General features: G+C 40.5%; 1 protein-coding gene across 4 annotated transcripts in view; it reads right to left on the minus strand.

Moving 5' to 3' along the window:
• NUP107 (nucleoporin 107) overlaps positions 1-11,643 on the minus strand; it is a 45,035-nt gene extending 33,392 nt beyond the window's left edge. The window contains exons 1-5 of one of the 4 annotated variants that reach the window (XM_079936028.1): positions 11,518-11,643; positions 9,682-9,773; positions 9,079-9,165; positions 8,305-8,420; positions 4,786-4,930 (exon numbers count right to left, since the gene is read on the minus strand). In XM_079936028.1, coding sequence (XP_079792154.1) covers positions 4,786-4,930; positions 8,305-8,420; positions 9,079-9,165; positions 9,682-9,773; positions 11,518-11,525 — 448 coding nt within the window. In that variant the 5' untranslated portion in view covers positions 11,526-11,643. Of the gene's footprint in view, positions 1-4,785; positions 4,931-8,304; positions 8,449-9,078; positions 9,418-9,681; positions 9,774-11,450 lie in introns of those variants that run through there. The other 3 variants (XM_079936027.1, XM_079936029.1, XM_079936030.1) reach the window with 3 other exon arrangements.
• Positions 11,644-17,001: the final 5,358 nt, after the last annotated feature.

The raw sequence follows: 17,001 nt of genomic DNA on the forward strand, positions 1-17,001 counted from the left end.
TTTTAAGCGTACAGTTCAGTAGCAGTAAGTACATACACAGTGCTGTGCTACCATCACCACCATGGGACCACAGAACTCTGCATTTTGCAAAACTAAACTCAGGATAGCCAAGGCAATCCTGAAAAAAAAACTAAGCAGGAGGCATCACACTTCCTGATTTCAAACTACACTACAAAGCTATAGCATTCAAAACAGTACTGGCATTAAAATAGACACATAAACCAATGGAAAAGAATGGAGAGTCCAGAAATAAACTCCTACATATATAGTGAATTAATATTTGACAAGGGAGCCAAGAATATTGAATGGGGAAAGGATAGTTTCTTTAATAAATGGTGCTGGAAAAACTGGATAATCGCATGCAGAAAAACAAACTCAGACCCCTATCTTACACCACTCATAAAAATGAACTTGAAATGAATTAAAAACTTAAATAAGACCTGAAACTGTAAAATTCCTAGAAAAAAAAAGTAGGGAAAAAGTTCCTTGACACTGGTCTTGGCAATACTTTTTGGATAAGATACCAAAAGCACAAGCAATGAAAGCAAAAAATCAACAAGTGGGACTATATCAAACTAAAAGGCTCTATACAACTAAACAAACAATCAACAAAATGAAATGGCAACCTATGGAATGAGAGAAAATATTTGCAAACTATATACCTGATAAGAAGTTAATCTCCAAAATATATAAAGAATTCATAAAATTCAAAAACAAACAATCCGATTTAAAAATAGGCAGAGGAGGGGCTTCCCTGGTGGTGCAGTGGTTGAGAGTCCGTCTGCCGATGCAGGGGACACGGGTTCGTGCCCCGGTCCAGGAAGATCCCACATGCCGCGGAGCGGCTGGGCCTGTGAGCCATGGCGGCTCAGCCTGTGCGTCCGGGGCCTGTGCTCTGCAACGGGAGAGGCCACGACAGTGAGAGGCCCGCGTACAGCAAAAAAAAATAGGCAGAGGAACTGAACAGACATTCCTCAAAAGACATACAAATGGCCAACAGGTACCTGAAAAGATGCTCAACATCGCTAATCATCAGGGAAATACAAATCAAAACAACAATGAGATATCACCTCACGTCTGTTAGAATGGCTATCATCAATAACACAAGAAATAACAAGTGTTGGTGAAGATGTGGAGAAAAGGGAACCTTTGTGCACTATTGATGAGAATGTAAACTGGTTCAGCCACTATGGAAAACAGTATGGAGGTTCCTCAAAAAATTAAAAATAGAACTACCATATGATCCAGCAATACCACTTCCGGGTATATATTCAAAGGAAATGAAAACAGGCTTTCAAAAAGGTATCTGTACTTCCACACTTACTGCAGCATTGTTCATAACAGCCAAGACAGGGAAAAACCCTAAGTGTCCATCACCGGATAAATGGATAAAGAAGTGGTATATATATACAACAGAATATTATTCAGCCATGAGAAAGAAAGTGATCCTGCTATTTGTGACAGGACAGACCCTGGATAGACCCTGAAGGCATTAAGTAAGATAAATCTGACAGAGAGAGACAAATACTGTACTATATCACTCATGAGGAAATCTAAAAAAGCCAAACTCATAGAAACAGAGAGTGGAATGGTGGTTTCCAGGGACTAGAGAGTGGGGGAATTGAGAGATGTTGGTTAAAGGGTACAAATTTGCAGTTAGAAGATGAGTAAATTCTGGAAATCTAATGCACAGCATTGACTATAATCAATAAACCTGTATTAGTTGAAAGTTGCTAGGAGACTAGATCTTAAATGTTCTCACCACAGAAATTATGATTATGTGATGTGAAAGTACAATGGAGGTATCAGCTAACACTAATAATATGCAAGTGTATCAAAGCAATATGTTGTATACCTTAAACTTACAGAATGTTATGTCAATTACACCTCAAAAAAAAAAAAAGAAAAAAAAATCCTAAAACTATAAGTCCCCATTCTCCCCTTTCCCTAGACCTTGGCAACCATTATTCTACTTTCTATGTCTATGAGTTTGACTACTCTAGGTGCCTCACATATGTGGAATCATACAGTATTTGTCCCTATGCCACTGGTTTATTTCATTTAGCATAATGTCCTCAAAGTACATTCACGTTGTAGCATGTGTCTGAATTATATGCCACTGTAAGTATATACCACATTTTATTTATCCTTCATCCATCAATGGACATTTGGGTTGCTTCTACCTTTTAGCCATTATGAATAATGGGGCTACAAATAAGGGAACACAAATCTCTTTAAAATCCTGTTTTCACTTCTTTTGGGTATATACCCAAAAGGCAGAATTTAGGTATATACCCAAGAGGCAGAATTGCTAAATCATATGGTAACTCTATTTTTAATTTTTTAAGGAAGCACCACTGTTTACCATTTTACATTCCCACCAACAATGTACAAGAGCTCCAATTTCTCCACATCCTTGACAACGTTTGTTATTTTCTGTTTGTTTGGGGTTTTTCTGTTTTTGTGGGGTTTTTTGACAGTAGCCATCCTAATGCGTTCAGGTGGTGTCTCGTGGTTTTGATTTGCATTTCCTTAACGCAAATTATTACTTAATAATGCAACATTACAGATGTTGAGCAAATTTTCATGTGCTTATTGGCTAGGTCTTTTTTTAAATTTATTTTTGGCTGTGTTGGGTCTTCCTTGTTGCACGCGGGCTTTCTCTAGCTGTGGCGAGTGGGGGCTGCTCTTCCTTGCAATGCACGGGTTTCTCATTGTGGTGGCTTCTCTTGTTGCGGAGCACGGGCTCCAGGCGCGCGGGCTTCCGTAGTTGTGGCACGCAGGCTCAGCAGTTGTGGCTTGTGGGCTCTAGAGTGCAGGCTCAGTTGTTGTGGCACATGGGCTTAGTTGGTCCGCAGCATGTGGGATCTTCCCCAACCAGGGCTCGAACCCATGTCCTCTGCCTTGGCAGGCGGATTCGTAACCACTGTGCCACCAGGGAAGCCCTATTGGCTAGTTTTATATCTTCTTTGGAGAAATGTCTATTCAAGTCCTCTGTCCATTTTTCAACTGAGTTGTTTGTTTTCTGTTATTGTTGAGTTGTAGGAGTTCTTTCTACATACTGAATATTAATCTCTTATGAGATATATGATTTGCAAATATATTCTCCCACTCTGTGGGCTGCCTTTTCACTCTATTGATTGTTCTTTTGACACATATTTTGATGTAGTCCAAGTTATTTTGTCTTTTGTTACCTACAAGTCTTTAAAGATTCCAAAATGTATTATTCAGTAGTCTGTTGACCATTACTACAAAACCATGAGCCAGATTTTGAAACATCTGAATTATATTTTAAGTACACCATAACAAAGTAGCTGAGAAAGTTACAATAGATACTAAAATGACATATTTTACTCAGGGAAAATACATACACTCTACTACAATACTGTATAATATTTAAGGCCTCAGCCATGGTTCACACTAAAAATGAAATATTTTATAGATTAAGTACAAAGTACTTTTGAGTTACTCAATATTTGAGTACTTATAACTGGCAAATACTACAAAGAAGCAGTGGTCACCAGAGAGTTAAGAGAAGGGCTGTGGGACTTCCCTGGTGACGCAGTGGTTAAGAATATGCCTGCCAATGCAGGGGACACAGGTTCGAGCCCTGGTCCGGAAGATCCCACATGCTGCAGAGCAACTAAGCCCGTGCGCCACAACGACTGAGCCCGCGTGCTGCAACTACTGAAGCCTGCACGCCTCGAGCCCGTGCTCCGCGACAAGAGAAGCTACCGCAATGAGAAGCCCGCGCACTGCAACGAAGAGTAGCCCCTGCTCGACGCGACCAGAGAAACCTGTGCGCAACAACCAAGACCCAACACAGCCATAAATAAATAAATAAATAAATAAATTTATTCGGAAAAAAAGAGAGAGAGAGGGGGGCTCTGGAATCAAACTGCTTAGTTTCAAATCCTGGTGCCATCACTTCCTAGCCAGGTGAGCTCAAACAGGTCACTTAATCCTTTTAAGCAGCAGTTTCCTTTCCCTGAAAATGGAAACAGTTACTGTATCTATTTAATGGACCATGAAAGGAGTTAGTGTTCATACAGTGGTAAGCATACTGACTAGCACTCATATATGTTAGCTTATAATAATAAAATGAAGAAGAACCTATGTCATAACGTGCAGGTACAGAGACACTAAAAGCAGATTTTTTTCCAAAAGGGAATGGTGATAACCAACGTAAAGTTAGAATAGTCACGGTACTGTTTGAAGAAACAACACTAGCATCCAGGCCAAATAAAACACGTCAACAATGTCAGATAAAAATTAAACCAAAAGAAAAAGAGAAGCTCTTTCAACAGCACAAATATGGAAATAAAAATATTAGATACTAGTCTAATAACCTAACAGGCTACTACTTATACTGAAAGATTAAACGGCAAAATGCCGCTCCAACTGAGAACTAACGTGAGGTTCTCAACCTCCTAGAGCTACATCAAATGTCGTAGCCATTACCATAACTCGTTGGCTTAACAAAAAAAAATTTTTTTTTTTTGCGGTACGCGGGCCTCTCACTGCCGCGGCTTCTCCCGTTGCGGAGCACAGGCTCCGGACGTGCAGGCTCAGCGGCCATGGCTCACGGGCCCAGCCACTCCACGGCATATGGGATCTTCCCGGACGGGGAACGAACCCGTGTCCCCTGCATTGGCAGGCGGACTCGCAACCACCGCGCCACCAGGGAAGCCCCCAAAAATATTTTTTAATGATGTTCAGGAATAGGAGATAATTTCCTTGATCTTAGTAAAACGACAAGCTACTGTGTTACAAACGAAGTTTTACCAGCTTCTCCAGGATCGTCCTCCCGTAACATAACAGCACTGAGAGTTACATCCTCTGTTACACTGTGGGGCTCTGTGTTTGTGAAGAGCCCTGCACGCTGTGATGAGAATGCAGCGGCCCAATTACTGTCATCCAGATTAGTTACCTGAAAAAATAAAAGGAAGATACAGAAAAGTAATGTGGTTATTGCTGCTGAGGGAATGAAGACTTCAATACTATTAAAACCTTTTAAAGACCATAGGTATGTGTTTTTCACTTTTAAAAGACAGCCATGGGGCCATTTTATTAAGGAAATCATGGCTTTTTTTTTTTGGCCATGCCATGAGGCATGTGGGATCTTAGTTCCCCAACCAGGGATTGAACCTGCGCCCCCTGCGCTGGGAGCTTGGAGTCTTTACCACTGGACCGCCAAGGAAGTCCTGGTGCGTTTTCTTCTTTAAAAAAGGCAGTATATTCCTTCTTTTTAAAATTTATTTATTTATTTATTTTTGGCTGCGCTGGGTCTTCCTTGCTGCACACAGGCTTTCTGTAGTTGCGGTGAGCGGGGGCTACTCTTCGTTGCGGTGCGCGGGCTTCTCATTGTGGTGGCTTCTCTTGTTGCAGAGCACAGACTCTAGGCGTACGGCCTTCAGTAGTTGTGGCATGCGGGCTCAGTAGTTGTGGCTCGCGGGCTCAGTCGTTGTGGGCTCTAGAGCACACGCTCAGTAGTTGTGGTGCACGGACTTAGTTGCTCCACAGCATGTGGGATCTTCTGGAACCAGGGATCAAACCCATGTCCCCTGTATTGGCAGGCAGATTCTTAACCACTACGCCACCAGGGAAGTCCCAGTCCCAGCTTTTTAGTTTTCTTCTTTGTACTACTCCATACTTTAAAAAAAAAAGCCAATAAAGATTCCATTTTGTAATATTTAAGCTGATATTAATAAGTAAACTAATACCAGCTTTAGTTCTATTGCTCTAGGACTAGTTCAAATCAATTTTTTTAATTTTGGGAAATAGTACAGGATGAATGATCCAGTTTCTACAACAAATAAATGGTAAAGAAAAAAAGAATGATGGAGGAACTTATAGATTAAAATACTTAAGAGACATACCAAGCAAATGCAATGTGTTGAGCTTGTTTGGATTCTGATTTGAGCAAACCGACAACTGGGCTTCCCTGGTGGCGCAGTGGTTGAGAGTCTGCCTGCTGTTGCAGGGGACACGGGTTCGTGCCCCGGTCCGGGGGGGATCCCACATGCCACGGAGCAGCTGGGCCCAGGAGCCGTGGCCGCTGAGCCTGCACGTCTGGAGCCTGCGCTCCGCAATAGGAGAGGCCACAATTGTGAGAGGCCCGCGTACCGTAAAAAAAAAAAAAAAATTGACACAACTGAAGAAGTATGAACACTTAATGAAATACGTATTGTAATGGAAAAAGTACACATAAAATGGCTATTTGAAATCATAAAGGAATTACTCTGTGTGTGTGTAGGGAGGGGTTAGATGTGTTAACAATATTGTACTTACGTTAAAGAAAGCATCCTTATGTTTCAGAGATACCTACTGAAGTATTTATGGATAAAATGGTATGAAATCTGGGAACTATAATGTGGGAGAAAGGCTTGTGGGTATAGATGAAACAAGGTCAGCCGTATGCTGATAACTGTTGAAGGTGGGCAATAAATACATGGAGGCTTACTCTACTATTGTATTTTTGGACATATTAAAAAATAGTAATAAAAAGCTTTTTTAAATTTACTTAAAATCTAGGCATGAGCAACAATAAAAATGTACCTTTAAATCAGTCTCCCCAAGGAAAAATGCTAAAGATGGGTGCTGAGGCCCTATATATTAGTGAGGTAGTAACTATGGGCTGAGGAGAGCTTAGCTGCAGCTACTGAAGACTGATTGATAGTTTACTCCCTTCTGGATACTAATCATCATTATTATAAAGATCAAACTGAAAATCTTACACAGCAGTGATATCCTGCATTCAGAAAAATACTTTGGTCCATAACAAAATCTTGGCAGGTAGACACATGGTAAAATCAACATAGCAAATAACTGTACTTCCTTCAGGGCTATCTAAGACCACTTCTCACAGCTGATAATAAAATTGGCAAAACAGGGACTTCCCTGGTGGTCCAGTGGTAAAGAATCTGCCTTCCAATGCAGGGGATGTGGGTTTAATCCCTGGTCAGGGAGCTAAGATCCCACATGCCACAGGGCAACTAAGCCCATGCACCACAACTACTGAGCTCTCGCACCTCAACTAGACAGCCCGCACGCCACAACTACAGAGCCCACGCACCCTGGAGCCCACGCACCACAACTAGAGAGAGAAAACCAGTGTGCCACACCTAGAGAGAGAAAACCCGCACGCTGTAACAAAGAGACCACGTGCCGTAACGAAAAGATCCTGCATGCCTCAACAAAAATCCCGTGTGCCCCAATTAAGACCCAAAACAGCCAAAACAATAAGGAAAATAAATAAATATTCAAAAATAAAATAAAATAGGCAAAACAAATCAAGACAATATCTTTGACTACAAAGTAATTTCCAAACATTTTGTAATAATCAATACATATTTACTCTATCCTGGCCTTTAAAAGAGTAACAATTTTACTATTAATCTTGCAGTTCTGAAGCAGTAAATAATAAAACTCATTTTCTTTTGCTTAAACACAGAAGCAGTCAATTCACTCATGTTTTTAAGAGGAATAAGAATAAACATTGTCAAAATAAACCAGTTTCATAAGCAAAGTAAAACTGTTCAATGACTAGATCATTGTTAGATATTAACACTCTAAAAATTCATAAGACTGTAATAAACATTGCTAAGATGGATTTAACCTTCTAAGACAAGGAGAGGTTTAACATGCAAAACCTCTTTTTAATAAGCACAGAGCCAAATAAAGAGCCATTTTTATCTTGTTTTTGGAACTAAATGGGCCATAATAGTCTACTACTCCAACAAAAGTCTTCCATTTTCTTCTTCGCAGTTAGACACAATTCTTTCTTTTTCTATAGGGTATTTTAAGCACCTAGGTCAAGTCATTCTGTATCACAGTTTATAAGACATTTCTTTTGCTATTATAAATATTGTACCATAGTGATTCATAAAGAGTGTCTCATCTACTTCTCCCAAAATTTTCTCGTCTTTCCTTTAATGCTTTGTCCTCCTTCCTTATGACAGTCTTCATTGATTACTCCTGGCTTCCTTCTCTTCTATGCTTCTTGGGCTCAGCTTTTATACCAATAGCAACCAATCGGAATTGATTTATTCTGATCAGCAAACTGTCAGATTAACACATTTTGTAGGCAACTAACTGCCGCTGGTGCCACAGCTTCCACCTATGACATGAGTATGCTTAAGGGTCTCAGTTTTCTGAAAGTCTTTCTAATCAAAACCTGATTTCAATTAACATAACCGAATTACTTTATGACAAATAAGACTTCAATTCTCATTAAAAGCTTTTAAGCTAAATATCTTACGTTAATAAAAAGGAAGAAAATTTCAGCTCCATCTTTCTACATACCATAGACAGATTTCCCAAGAACCCTGAAGACTGTGTAAGCCGAGGAGACCTCCCTCCAGTTCCAAGAATGCAGAAAACATCTGGCTGCCTTAGTAAGCTTCGGTTTGTTGGAGTAACTACTAGGAAGAGGTTAGTAAAAAGAATTCGAAATGCGTGAGCCTTGATCATGGAAGAAAACAAGCAAACAAACAATAAAGTATAATTTTCACTTTTCAATTATTTAGATTCTAACCAAATAAATACTTTCAATATTAACATTTCCATCATATGAAGATTCAACTTATTTTTCTAAACATGAATTTTTGGTACTACCGAGCCCACCAAGAAAAACTTTACTGCAAACAGAGATGCTTTCATTATAGCACAACTGAGCATAAAAAAAGGGACACGAATGAGTCCATGAATTTGCCAAATTCTAATTTTATAAAGCATACTATAGTATAGAGGACACGGGCCCTGGAGTAAGCAGATTATGGTTCGAATTTTGGTTCCGTTACTTACATACTTACCTAGCTATGTTATCTGGGTTAATCAACTTCTCTAAGTCTCACATTCAGTCTTGGCAAAATAGAGATAATACCTATGTCATAGTTAGTATGCATTTATGTAAAGAACAGTGACTTACACATGGTAAGAGTTCAACAAATAGTAACTGCAATCATTATTATTTGTTCTTAATTAGAGATAATTTATAAAATATAATATATATTATGGTATTAGTTGCTATTATTGTTATCATTATTAAATGCTTTAAAAGCAAAAAAAAAATCTTACAAGGTTGTCTAAATGAACTGGGAGTTCGGGGGATAACCTGGTTTCTTGGTGTAGTATTAGCAAAAATTTCATCTTGGGATGCCCGAACTACAGGAAAAGTTAAGAAAAGTTTTTCATGTAGAAAAGACACCATCAAAGATAGAATGAACCATATTTACACTATACAAAATATGTGAATACATTTTTCAAGGGCAAAGTATCTTATGGCTACCACATTTTCTATGCAAAGAGTAAATAATTCCCTCTCCCCTTTAAATTCTCAGTTATCAGTCTTAGGTTACTACACATTGAACTAAAAGTTGTTAGTCAGATTTCAAATAATAAAAAAAATCTAATCTCAGCAGAAGCTAACCACCGTATGATGGTTAGCAGTAAAATGGAACATCCTTATTTTCAGGGAAACATGAATCTCACTGAATTTCAGCATTATACTTACAAAATAACACATCTGGGAAGTTTAAAAAAAAACAAACCTAAAACTAATGTCCATAGCATTTTATTATTATAGCTAGTGTTTAATATCTCTCATAAAAAGAAAAGTCTATAATCCTGATTCCCAACATGTTGCAATTTTTATAATCATGCTTAAAATGCAAAGGATACTTAAAACTCTTTTTTGAGCACTCTGTTTTCGTGCAGTCCGAGTCACCTCTGCCTCCCGGATCACAGGAGATGCCATCTCTTCAAAGCCACTCCTAAAATGGCATAATCAAGCTCATGTGAATGAAATGAGAATGTAGCATTTGCAAAAAAATTTTATCATCATGATTGGACCAAAGGATCCTAAGTCAGTCAAGATGCAGATCATCCCAGTAGCCAAGTCTTTGATATTTTTGTTGACAATGCCCCTATGGCTCCAAATCCTGCGTATCCCTCAAAGTCCTGCTCACATTTTACCTGCACAAAGACTTCTATGACTTTCTAATACTTACTTGTTATTTTCTCCTATGGAATTATTTTAACACGTGGAATCTAAATCTATATTATAACACTGTTTTAGATAACTGCTTCATGAAGGTAAACCTTTCCTCTTTGGATTGAGGTCCCTAAAACTGCAGGAACTCTTAAAAGGATCTTCTGTAGTTTCCAAAATACTTCAAACCATGGATACCACTATTTAAGCTGGTGACTTGGGAGGCTAAGTAAAAAAAGAAATCTAGTAAATTGGAGAGAAATGATCCTTCAAGTTTTTTCTCCCCAGACTACACTAAGGGTGTCTCCTGTCTCAGCACTACTGTAGTCACAATGCCCTTGTCATTCTCTGCCCAAAGTCTAGAAAATAAATTGTGTGAATTAAGAGGCCTGTATCTTAAGACAAGAATCTAATATGCATTTCCTCCACTTGAAAATCTTCAGATAGCTATCTCTGGCCTACAGAATCAAGTCCAAATTTCCTAGCATGGTTTTTACAATCTGACCCCAGCTTACCAGTCCAGCCTTATATTCAGCCAAAACATCACTCCATACAAACATACACTGCATGTGACCATTCGGCTACGCTTTCGTATCCTTACACCTTTGTACATGTTGCTTCTTTTACAGAGGCCTACATTTGCCCCCTTGGTCTACCTGGTAAATACTTACTCATCAAACAGCCTCCTGGAATCTAGAGACACACAGATCCAGGTTGGCAACTTGGTTCTTCTATTTGTTAGCTTCCTAACTGACCAAGTTCCTTAAACTTTTTTAGCCCCAATGTTAGGTGTAAAAAGAGGATCACAGTAGCTATCCTCACAGGATTGTTAGAAAGATTAAATTAGCTAATAATATATTTAAAGCGTTTAAGTTACTCAGTGTAGGCTACTGCTACTATTCAAACACCAACTAGAAAGTATTCTCCTTTGAGAGGTCTTCCTGATACCTCCCATGACAGGGAGACTTCACTGCTCCCCATTTCTTTTCCCACAGAGCAGTACAAAATACTTATCACTCCGTACTGCTCGGCTGTCTCCTCCACTACACATTCCCCCGAGACCAAGAACCTTGAATAACTCATCTTTAACGCAGATGTCTGGCATAGTGCCAGGGTCATAGAAAGAACACAATAACTATCTGGTGCTGGAACCTGTAATCAGAAAGTCTGGGCTGAGATCCCTGTTCCATCACTGACTGGCTCTGTGGTCTAGGGCAGGTCACTCAGCATCTCGAATGCCGGGCCACCTCCTACCTCGCCCAACCCAGGAGCGAAAAATGTTGCGCGAAAGTGAGTAGATGGCAGAGCCGCCGTGGGAACCAGGAGATTATCATTAGCCGTATCCCTTCCCGACCCAAGCGGCCTTTCTCCCATCAGCTGCAGTCCCCCCAGCCCGGAAAAGGAGTCCTAGGGTCAGCACCCGGGCCCTCGTCGGCTTCCTCTGGGAGTCGGGTTTCACCTGTTTCGTTCCTCCAACACCCTGGAGGGACAAGTGTCCGGGCTCGGCCGTCACCACCAGAACTGACCTGTCCATGGCTATAGCCTTCTCCCACCGAGAACCTTGCAAACTCAGTCCCAGCTTAACCACCGCGTTTCAGCCTTCCCGCTCTCCGGAAGCAAACCCTTTGACCCGGAAGCACGTCCTCGCTAAGTCGCTGTAGAAAAAAGAAGCGAGAGGCGGGAGGGGAGAAGGAACAACTTCCCATTCGGCGCATGCGCAACTTCTTCGGCCTGCCGCCGCTTGTCCGGTCTGCGCAGGCGCAAAGGTGTGCCGGCGGTTGACGTCACTGGGCGGGGCGGGGCAGGACCGGGGCGGGGCAGGGGCGGGGCAGGAAGGAGCGTTTCGCCTCGCTGTGCGGCCGCCCCTTTGCTTGACTGGCATTTATGGGCGTGGTCCAGGCGCCGGGATTATCCTGCTGGGATACTTGACGTATATTGATAGCCTAGAAAAATGTGAAGTCATTTCCTGGTATTCTCTGTCAGAAACAGCCTGGACCTGGAATTCTGACGTGCAGTCTCTGCGCTACACCTCGGGGGTCCCTGTCTCTCTCTTACTGTACTCACCTTGTTTGAACTGTAGTGTAAACCCCCTACAGTTTTTGAAATTGTTTTCCATAATAGCTATTTGTTCTTTACTTGGTATTTTTCTCTATTAAGGAGAAAAGGATCACCTGTCTTAAAAAAGCATAAAGATGTTGGTATTGCCCTCTATTTCAAAGTGCAGGATAGGCAAAAAGAATATTCTGGCCCTGAAGGAATCAGTCGAAGTTTTGCCTTAGGCATTTACATTCCACTCTAATCCTGGGAAATGTCATTCTAGAAAGGCTTCTTCATAGCTAATTTCTGCTGAGACGACGTGGGGTTTTGAAGAAGCGTGGCTTTGGGCTCCATCTAGGCTCGAAACCCCTGCGCTGCAGATTCCTCATCTGTAGAACAGAGGTAACGCCTTTATCGAAGAGTTGTTGGGAGGATTAAAACAAAATGTCAGGGCTTCCCTGGTGGCGCAGTGGCTGAGAGTCCGTCTGCCGATGCAGGGAACACAGGTTCGTGCCCCGATGCGGGAGGATCCCACATTCCGTGGAGTGGCTGGGCCTGTGAACCAATGGCCGCTGAGCCTGCGTGTCCGGAGCCTGTGTGCGAGTGGCTGGGCCTGTGAGCCCTGGCTGCTGAGCCTCCGTGTCCGGAGCCTGTGTGCCACAACGAGAGAGGCCACAACAGTGAGAGGCCCACGTACCGCAAAAAATTTAAAAAAACCCGAGATGTCAGATGTGCACTGCACATAGTACTCATCGAAATGTTAATTTTCTCCTCCTCCAATCACTACTTGGGTCTCACCCTAGTGCTCTCTCATTTTTCCCATATCCTAATTTTCTTGTACAGAAGAACACTTTTCTCTTATGGAAAATGAAATGTGGTCTTAATGGTTTTTGTCAGTGCCAGAGGCAGGTTTATTCAAAGTATGAGCCAGTGTTTCAGGTTCTTGCCATGTGTCCCCTGGCAAGTGAATTCCAATGCGTTTTATTCATGTAATGTACTTGAAGTGATTGACCTTAAGGCACACAATAAAAGTGAAGAGCAACTTTGGGCAAAGGATTAGCTTAGTGTTCAGTTCATATGCAAAGAGGGAACACTTGTTAAAAAGTGCACTGGGGTTCACTTTTGAAACAATCGACTAGTAGGCATAAACACCATACTGAAACCGCACAACTCGGATGGGAGTCGAACCCAGCCAGAACTCAAACTGGGACTTGAACCCACTTTTTTTTTTTTTTTTTCCCCGGTATGCGGGCCTCTCACTGTTGTGGCCTCTCCCGTTGCGGAGCACAGGCTCCGGACGCGCAGGCCCAGCGGCCATGACTCACGGGCCCAGCCGCTCCGCCGCATGTGGGATCCTCCTGGACCGGGGCACAAACTCGTGTCCCCTGCATCGGCAGGCGGACTCTCAACCACTGCACCACCAGGGAAGCCCTTGAACCCACTTTTAATTGAAATCCGACACCTGGTCTCAGGACTTAATGAAGCTCAGGGTCTTTATGTCTCGTTACAGAAAGAATTCAGTGAGAGACAAAGTGATAGGTAAGGAGTGGATTTATTTAGAGAGAGACACATTCCATAGACAGAATGCAGTCCATCTCAAAAGGCGAGAGTGAGCCCCGAAATATGGGGTGGTTGGTTTATGACTGAGTAATTTCATAGGCTAACAAGTGGGAGGATTATGCCAACTATTTTGGGGAAGGGACGGGGATTTTCAGGAACTGGGCCACGGCCCACTTTTTGGCCTTTTATGGTAGGCCTGGAAACTGTCATGGCATCTGTGGGTGTGTCATTTAGATGCTAATGTATTACAATTACAATGAGTGTATAATGAGACTGGAGGTCTACTGGAAGTTGAATCTTCTGCCATCTTGGACCTAGTTGGTTCTAACCAGTTTATGTCTTGTCCTCAATGGTTAGGCATTCTTTTAATGTGCCCTGCCCCCTTCCTTTCTGTTTCAGTTTTATGCCACTACATTTTGGGGTGGCTTGTTATGTAGCAATAGATAACTGGAACAAGTGGGATCAGACTATAACACTGTTTTATAAACGCTTTTTCACTTAACAGTATGAACATTTTAATCATATCAAATATTTTTCATCTGCAACATTGTTAATTTAGCCAAATATTTTGAAGGAGGAAACTTTGTCTCTATTTACACTGACAATGCAACTTAACACAGTCTGACTTCAACCCTCACTGCTAAAAGAAAACTGCTCCAAACAAGGTCACCAATGCTCTCTTTGTCAGTAAAAGTTTGTGTTTCATCTCTCTCATCATCTTGGGTGCATTTGACACTGCAGACCACTCTCTGCCACAGTCCTGTCCCTAGGTCTCATGACTTTCCTCATGAACTTTTTTAAGTCTTCTCTGGCTTCTCTTGACTAGTCTTCTATGTGGGCTTTTGAAATCTGCCTTTCCCTTAAATGTTAATTCATTTTCTCCAGAATTCTGACCTAAGCTCTCTTTTCTTCAACTCTGCACTATCCTCAGGCTTTAAACTACCAACTCTTTCCTCCCAGATTCCCAATCTATAGTTCTAGCCCATATCTTGCTTTTGTATTCCAGACTCATACATCCAATTGCTTACTGGGCATGTCCACTTTGAGGATACAGAGTATCTGAAATTTAACATGTTCGAATTCTAAAATAGCAGTTTTCTTCTTTGAGCTCAAAACATTGCAAACATGCTATTAAAATTTCATAATATTCTTTTTATCTAAAGAAGTAGAATTACGGTAAGATTAAGTAATTTACTTCAGGTCATGGACTTGAGCTAAATTGAATCACAAGCCAAAAGTACAGTAAATAACATGAATCATGAATTAAATACAAATACCAGTTTTTGGCTGAACCAAAACCACATGTAAGTTTTCAGACCTAGCTTGGCTCAGGAGACAATATTGCCTGGCCTGTTAAGAGCAGTCTTGGAAATCAGGTTTCCCAGGTTTAAATCTCAGTTCTGCAGTTTATCAGCTATTTAACTATTCTAAACCTCACCTCTATAAATGAAAATATTCTCTTAGGGTAATTGTGAGGACTAAATACAAAAATAGCAATAGAGCAAAGTGGTCAAAAGCTCAGACTTGAGAGTTGGATTGACTTGGGTTACATCCTAGCTCCACCACATACCAGCTACATGACCTTGGGTGCAAGTGTGTGCCTCAGTTTATTCTTTTTGGGTGTAATAATAGTATGAAATCATAAAGTTGTTAGGAGGATTTAGTGAGTTAATATGTGTAAAGCCTTAGAATAGTACCAGGCATTAAATGTGTGGCATATTATACATGTTCAAAAATTATCTTATTCTTACAATAATTATCAGTTCATTTTGCAACATCAAACTTAAGACATAGAGAAAGAGACATTAGTAACATAGATTGAATTGAACTAATTCCAATCCTTATTTTTCACCTCTGATGCAGAAGCATTTTTCCCTGTTTATATAAAGATCTCAAAATAACTAATACTTTATATTGATAAATATAAATATAATTGCAAAGTCTCCTTTTGTTCTCCATATAAAGTAGCTCAGTGGTTATAATCCTGAAGAATCCTTTATTCAACCATTCACAAATAATTATCAAGTGTCAATTATGTACCAGGCACTGTGCTTGTAGCTGGGAGATATTGACTGGGGAAAAGGACATTTGCTGATTAAAAAAAAATAAATCATGTAAACTTACCTATTCAAATATACATAATTGATCACAAACTTGGAATACATAAATATTTTAGATCACCATTATAGTCACCAAATAAAATTTGGCGTTTTTTTTTTTTCCTTTGGTCGTGCTGTGGCTTGTGAGATCTTAAGTCCCTGTGGAGTCAACCAATGGACCTCCAGGGAATTCCCTGGCCATTATTTTCTTAAAATATTCTTACTTAAAACCTGTTATGAGGTAAAACCGTTAGATCTCGTAAATTGATATCAGGGCTTGATTGGCAATGTTTTATTCTTTTTCTTTTCCTTTTTGATGTCGACCAGCTCTTTCAGCTCTTTATTTATTTTAAAAAATTGTGGTGACATATATATCACATAAAATTTACCATTTTAGCCATTTCCACGTGTGCAGTTCAGTGGCATTAGGTACATTTCACATTATTGTGCAAGGAAATATTTTAGCCTTAAACATAGAAACCAAATTATAAACCAAAATAAATCCAAAATTATTTTTTATTTAATTTGGCTTCCTGCTCAAGATGCATCAGATCTTGGTAGTCAGAATAAAATGCTGACACACATTTCATGCATAAGTAGCAGTGATATTGTAAAGCAGTTATACATCAGTGATGGGAAGGAAAACAGAGCTTCGAATGGATTTTAGGGGGAATCTGCAAGATATGAGTTTGGTCCGGAGAGATCAGGGAGCAAAAAAGATAGAAAAAAATGTTAAATTTCAAGAAGAAGCAGCTCATGAATCAGGGGAGTAAAAAAATATTTAAGTGTGGAGCGTAAACCTTGTGTGCCCTCGAAGATTCAGATGTGTTATCGGAACCTCACATATAGGAGAAATGCTAATGGAAGGACTTCCTGAGACATTGATAGGAGTCTAGGAAAGGATGTGGTCGTGGTGGTGATAGCACGAAGCTATTGATTGAGTACATTATGTCTTTTCCGATATGACATTTTTTGCCGGGGGTGGGGTGGGGTTAGTATCTGGTTTGAAGGAAAATGCTTTCCCTTGAGGTCAAATGGGGTCAAAGTTTAAATACGGAGCCTAGTTGACCCTTGTGTGTCTATCTTGCCTGTAAAGCAGAGAGTGTAGTGTAGTGTAGTGTGGTGGGTAGGGTCTTGTCCATTCATATTTGATGAGTTATTTCACCTCTTTACACTTCAGTTTCCTCTTCTGCAAAACTGAGATAAGAGTACTGTCCTCAGAAGTTTGTACTCGTGATTAAATATTATTTATGTAGCAAATTTTTATTTTTACATGTTTATTGGAGTATAATTATGTAGCAATTTGAGAGGTGG

Source organism: Stenella coeruleoalba, assembly GCF_951394435.1.
Source record: "Stenella coeruleoalba genome assembly, chromosome: 11".
Taxonomy (NCBI): Eukaryota; Metazoa; Chordata; class Mammalia; order Artiodactyla; family Delphinidae; genus Stenella; species Stenella coeruleoalba.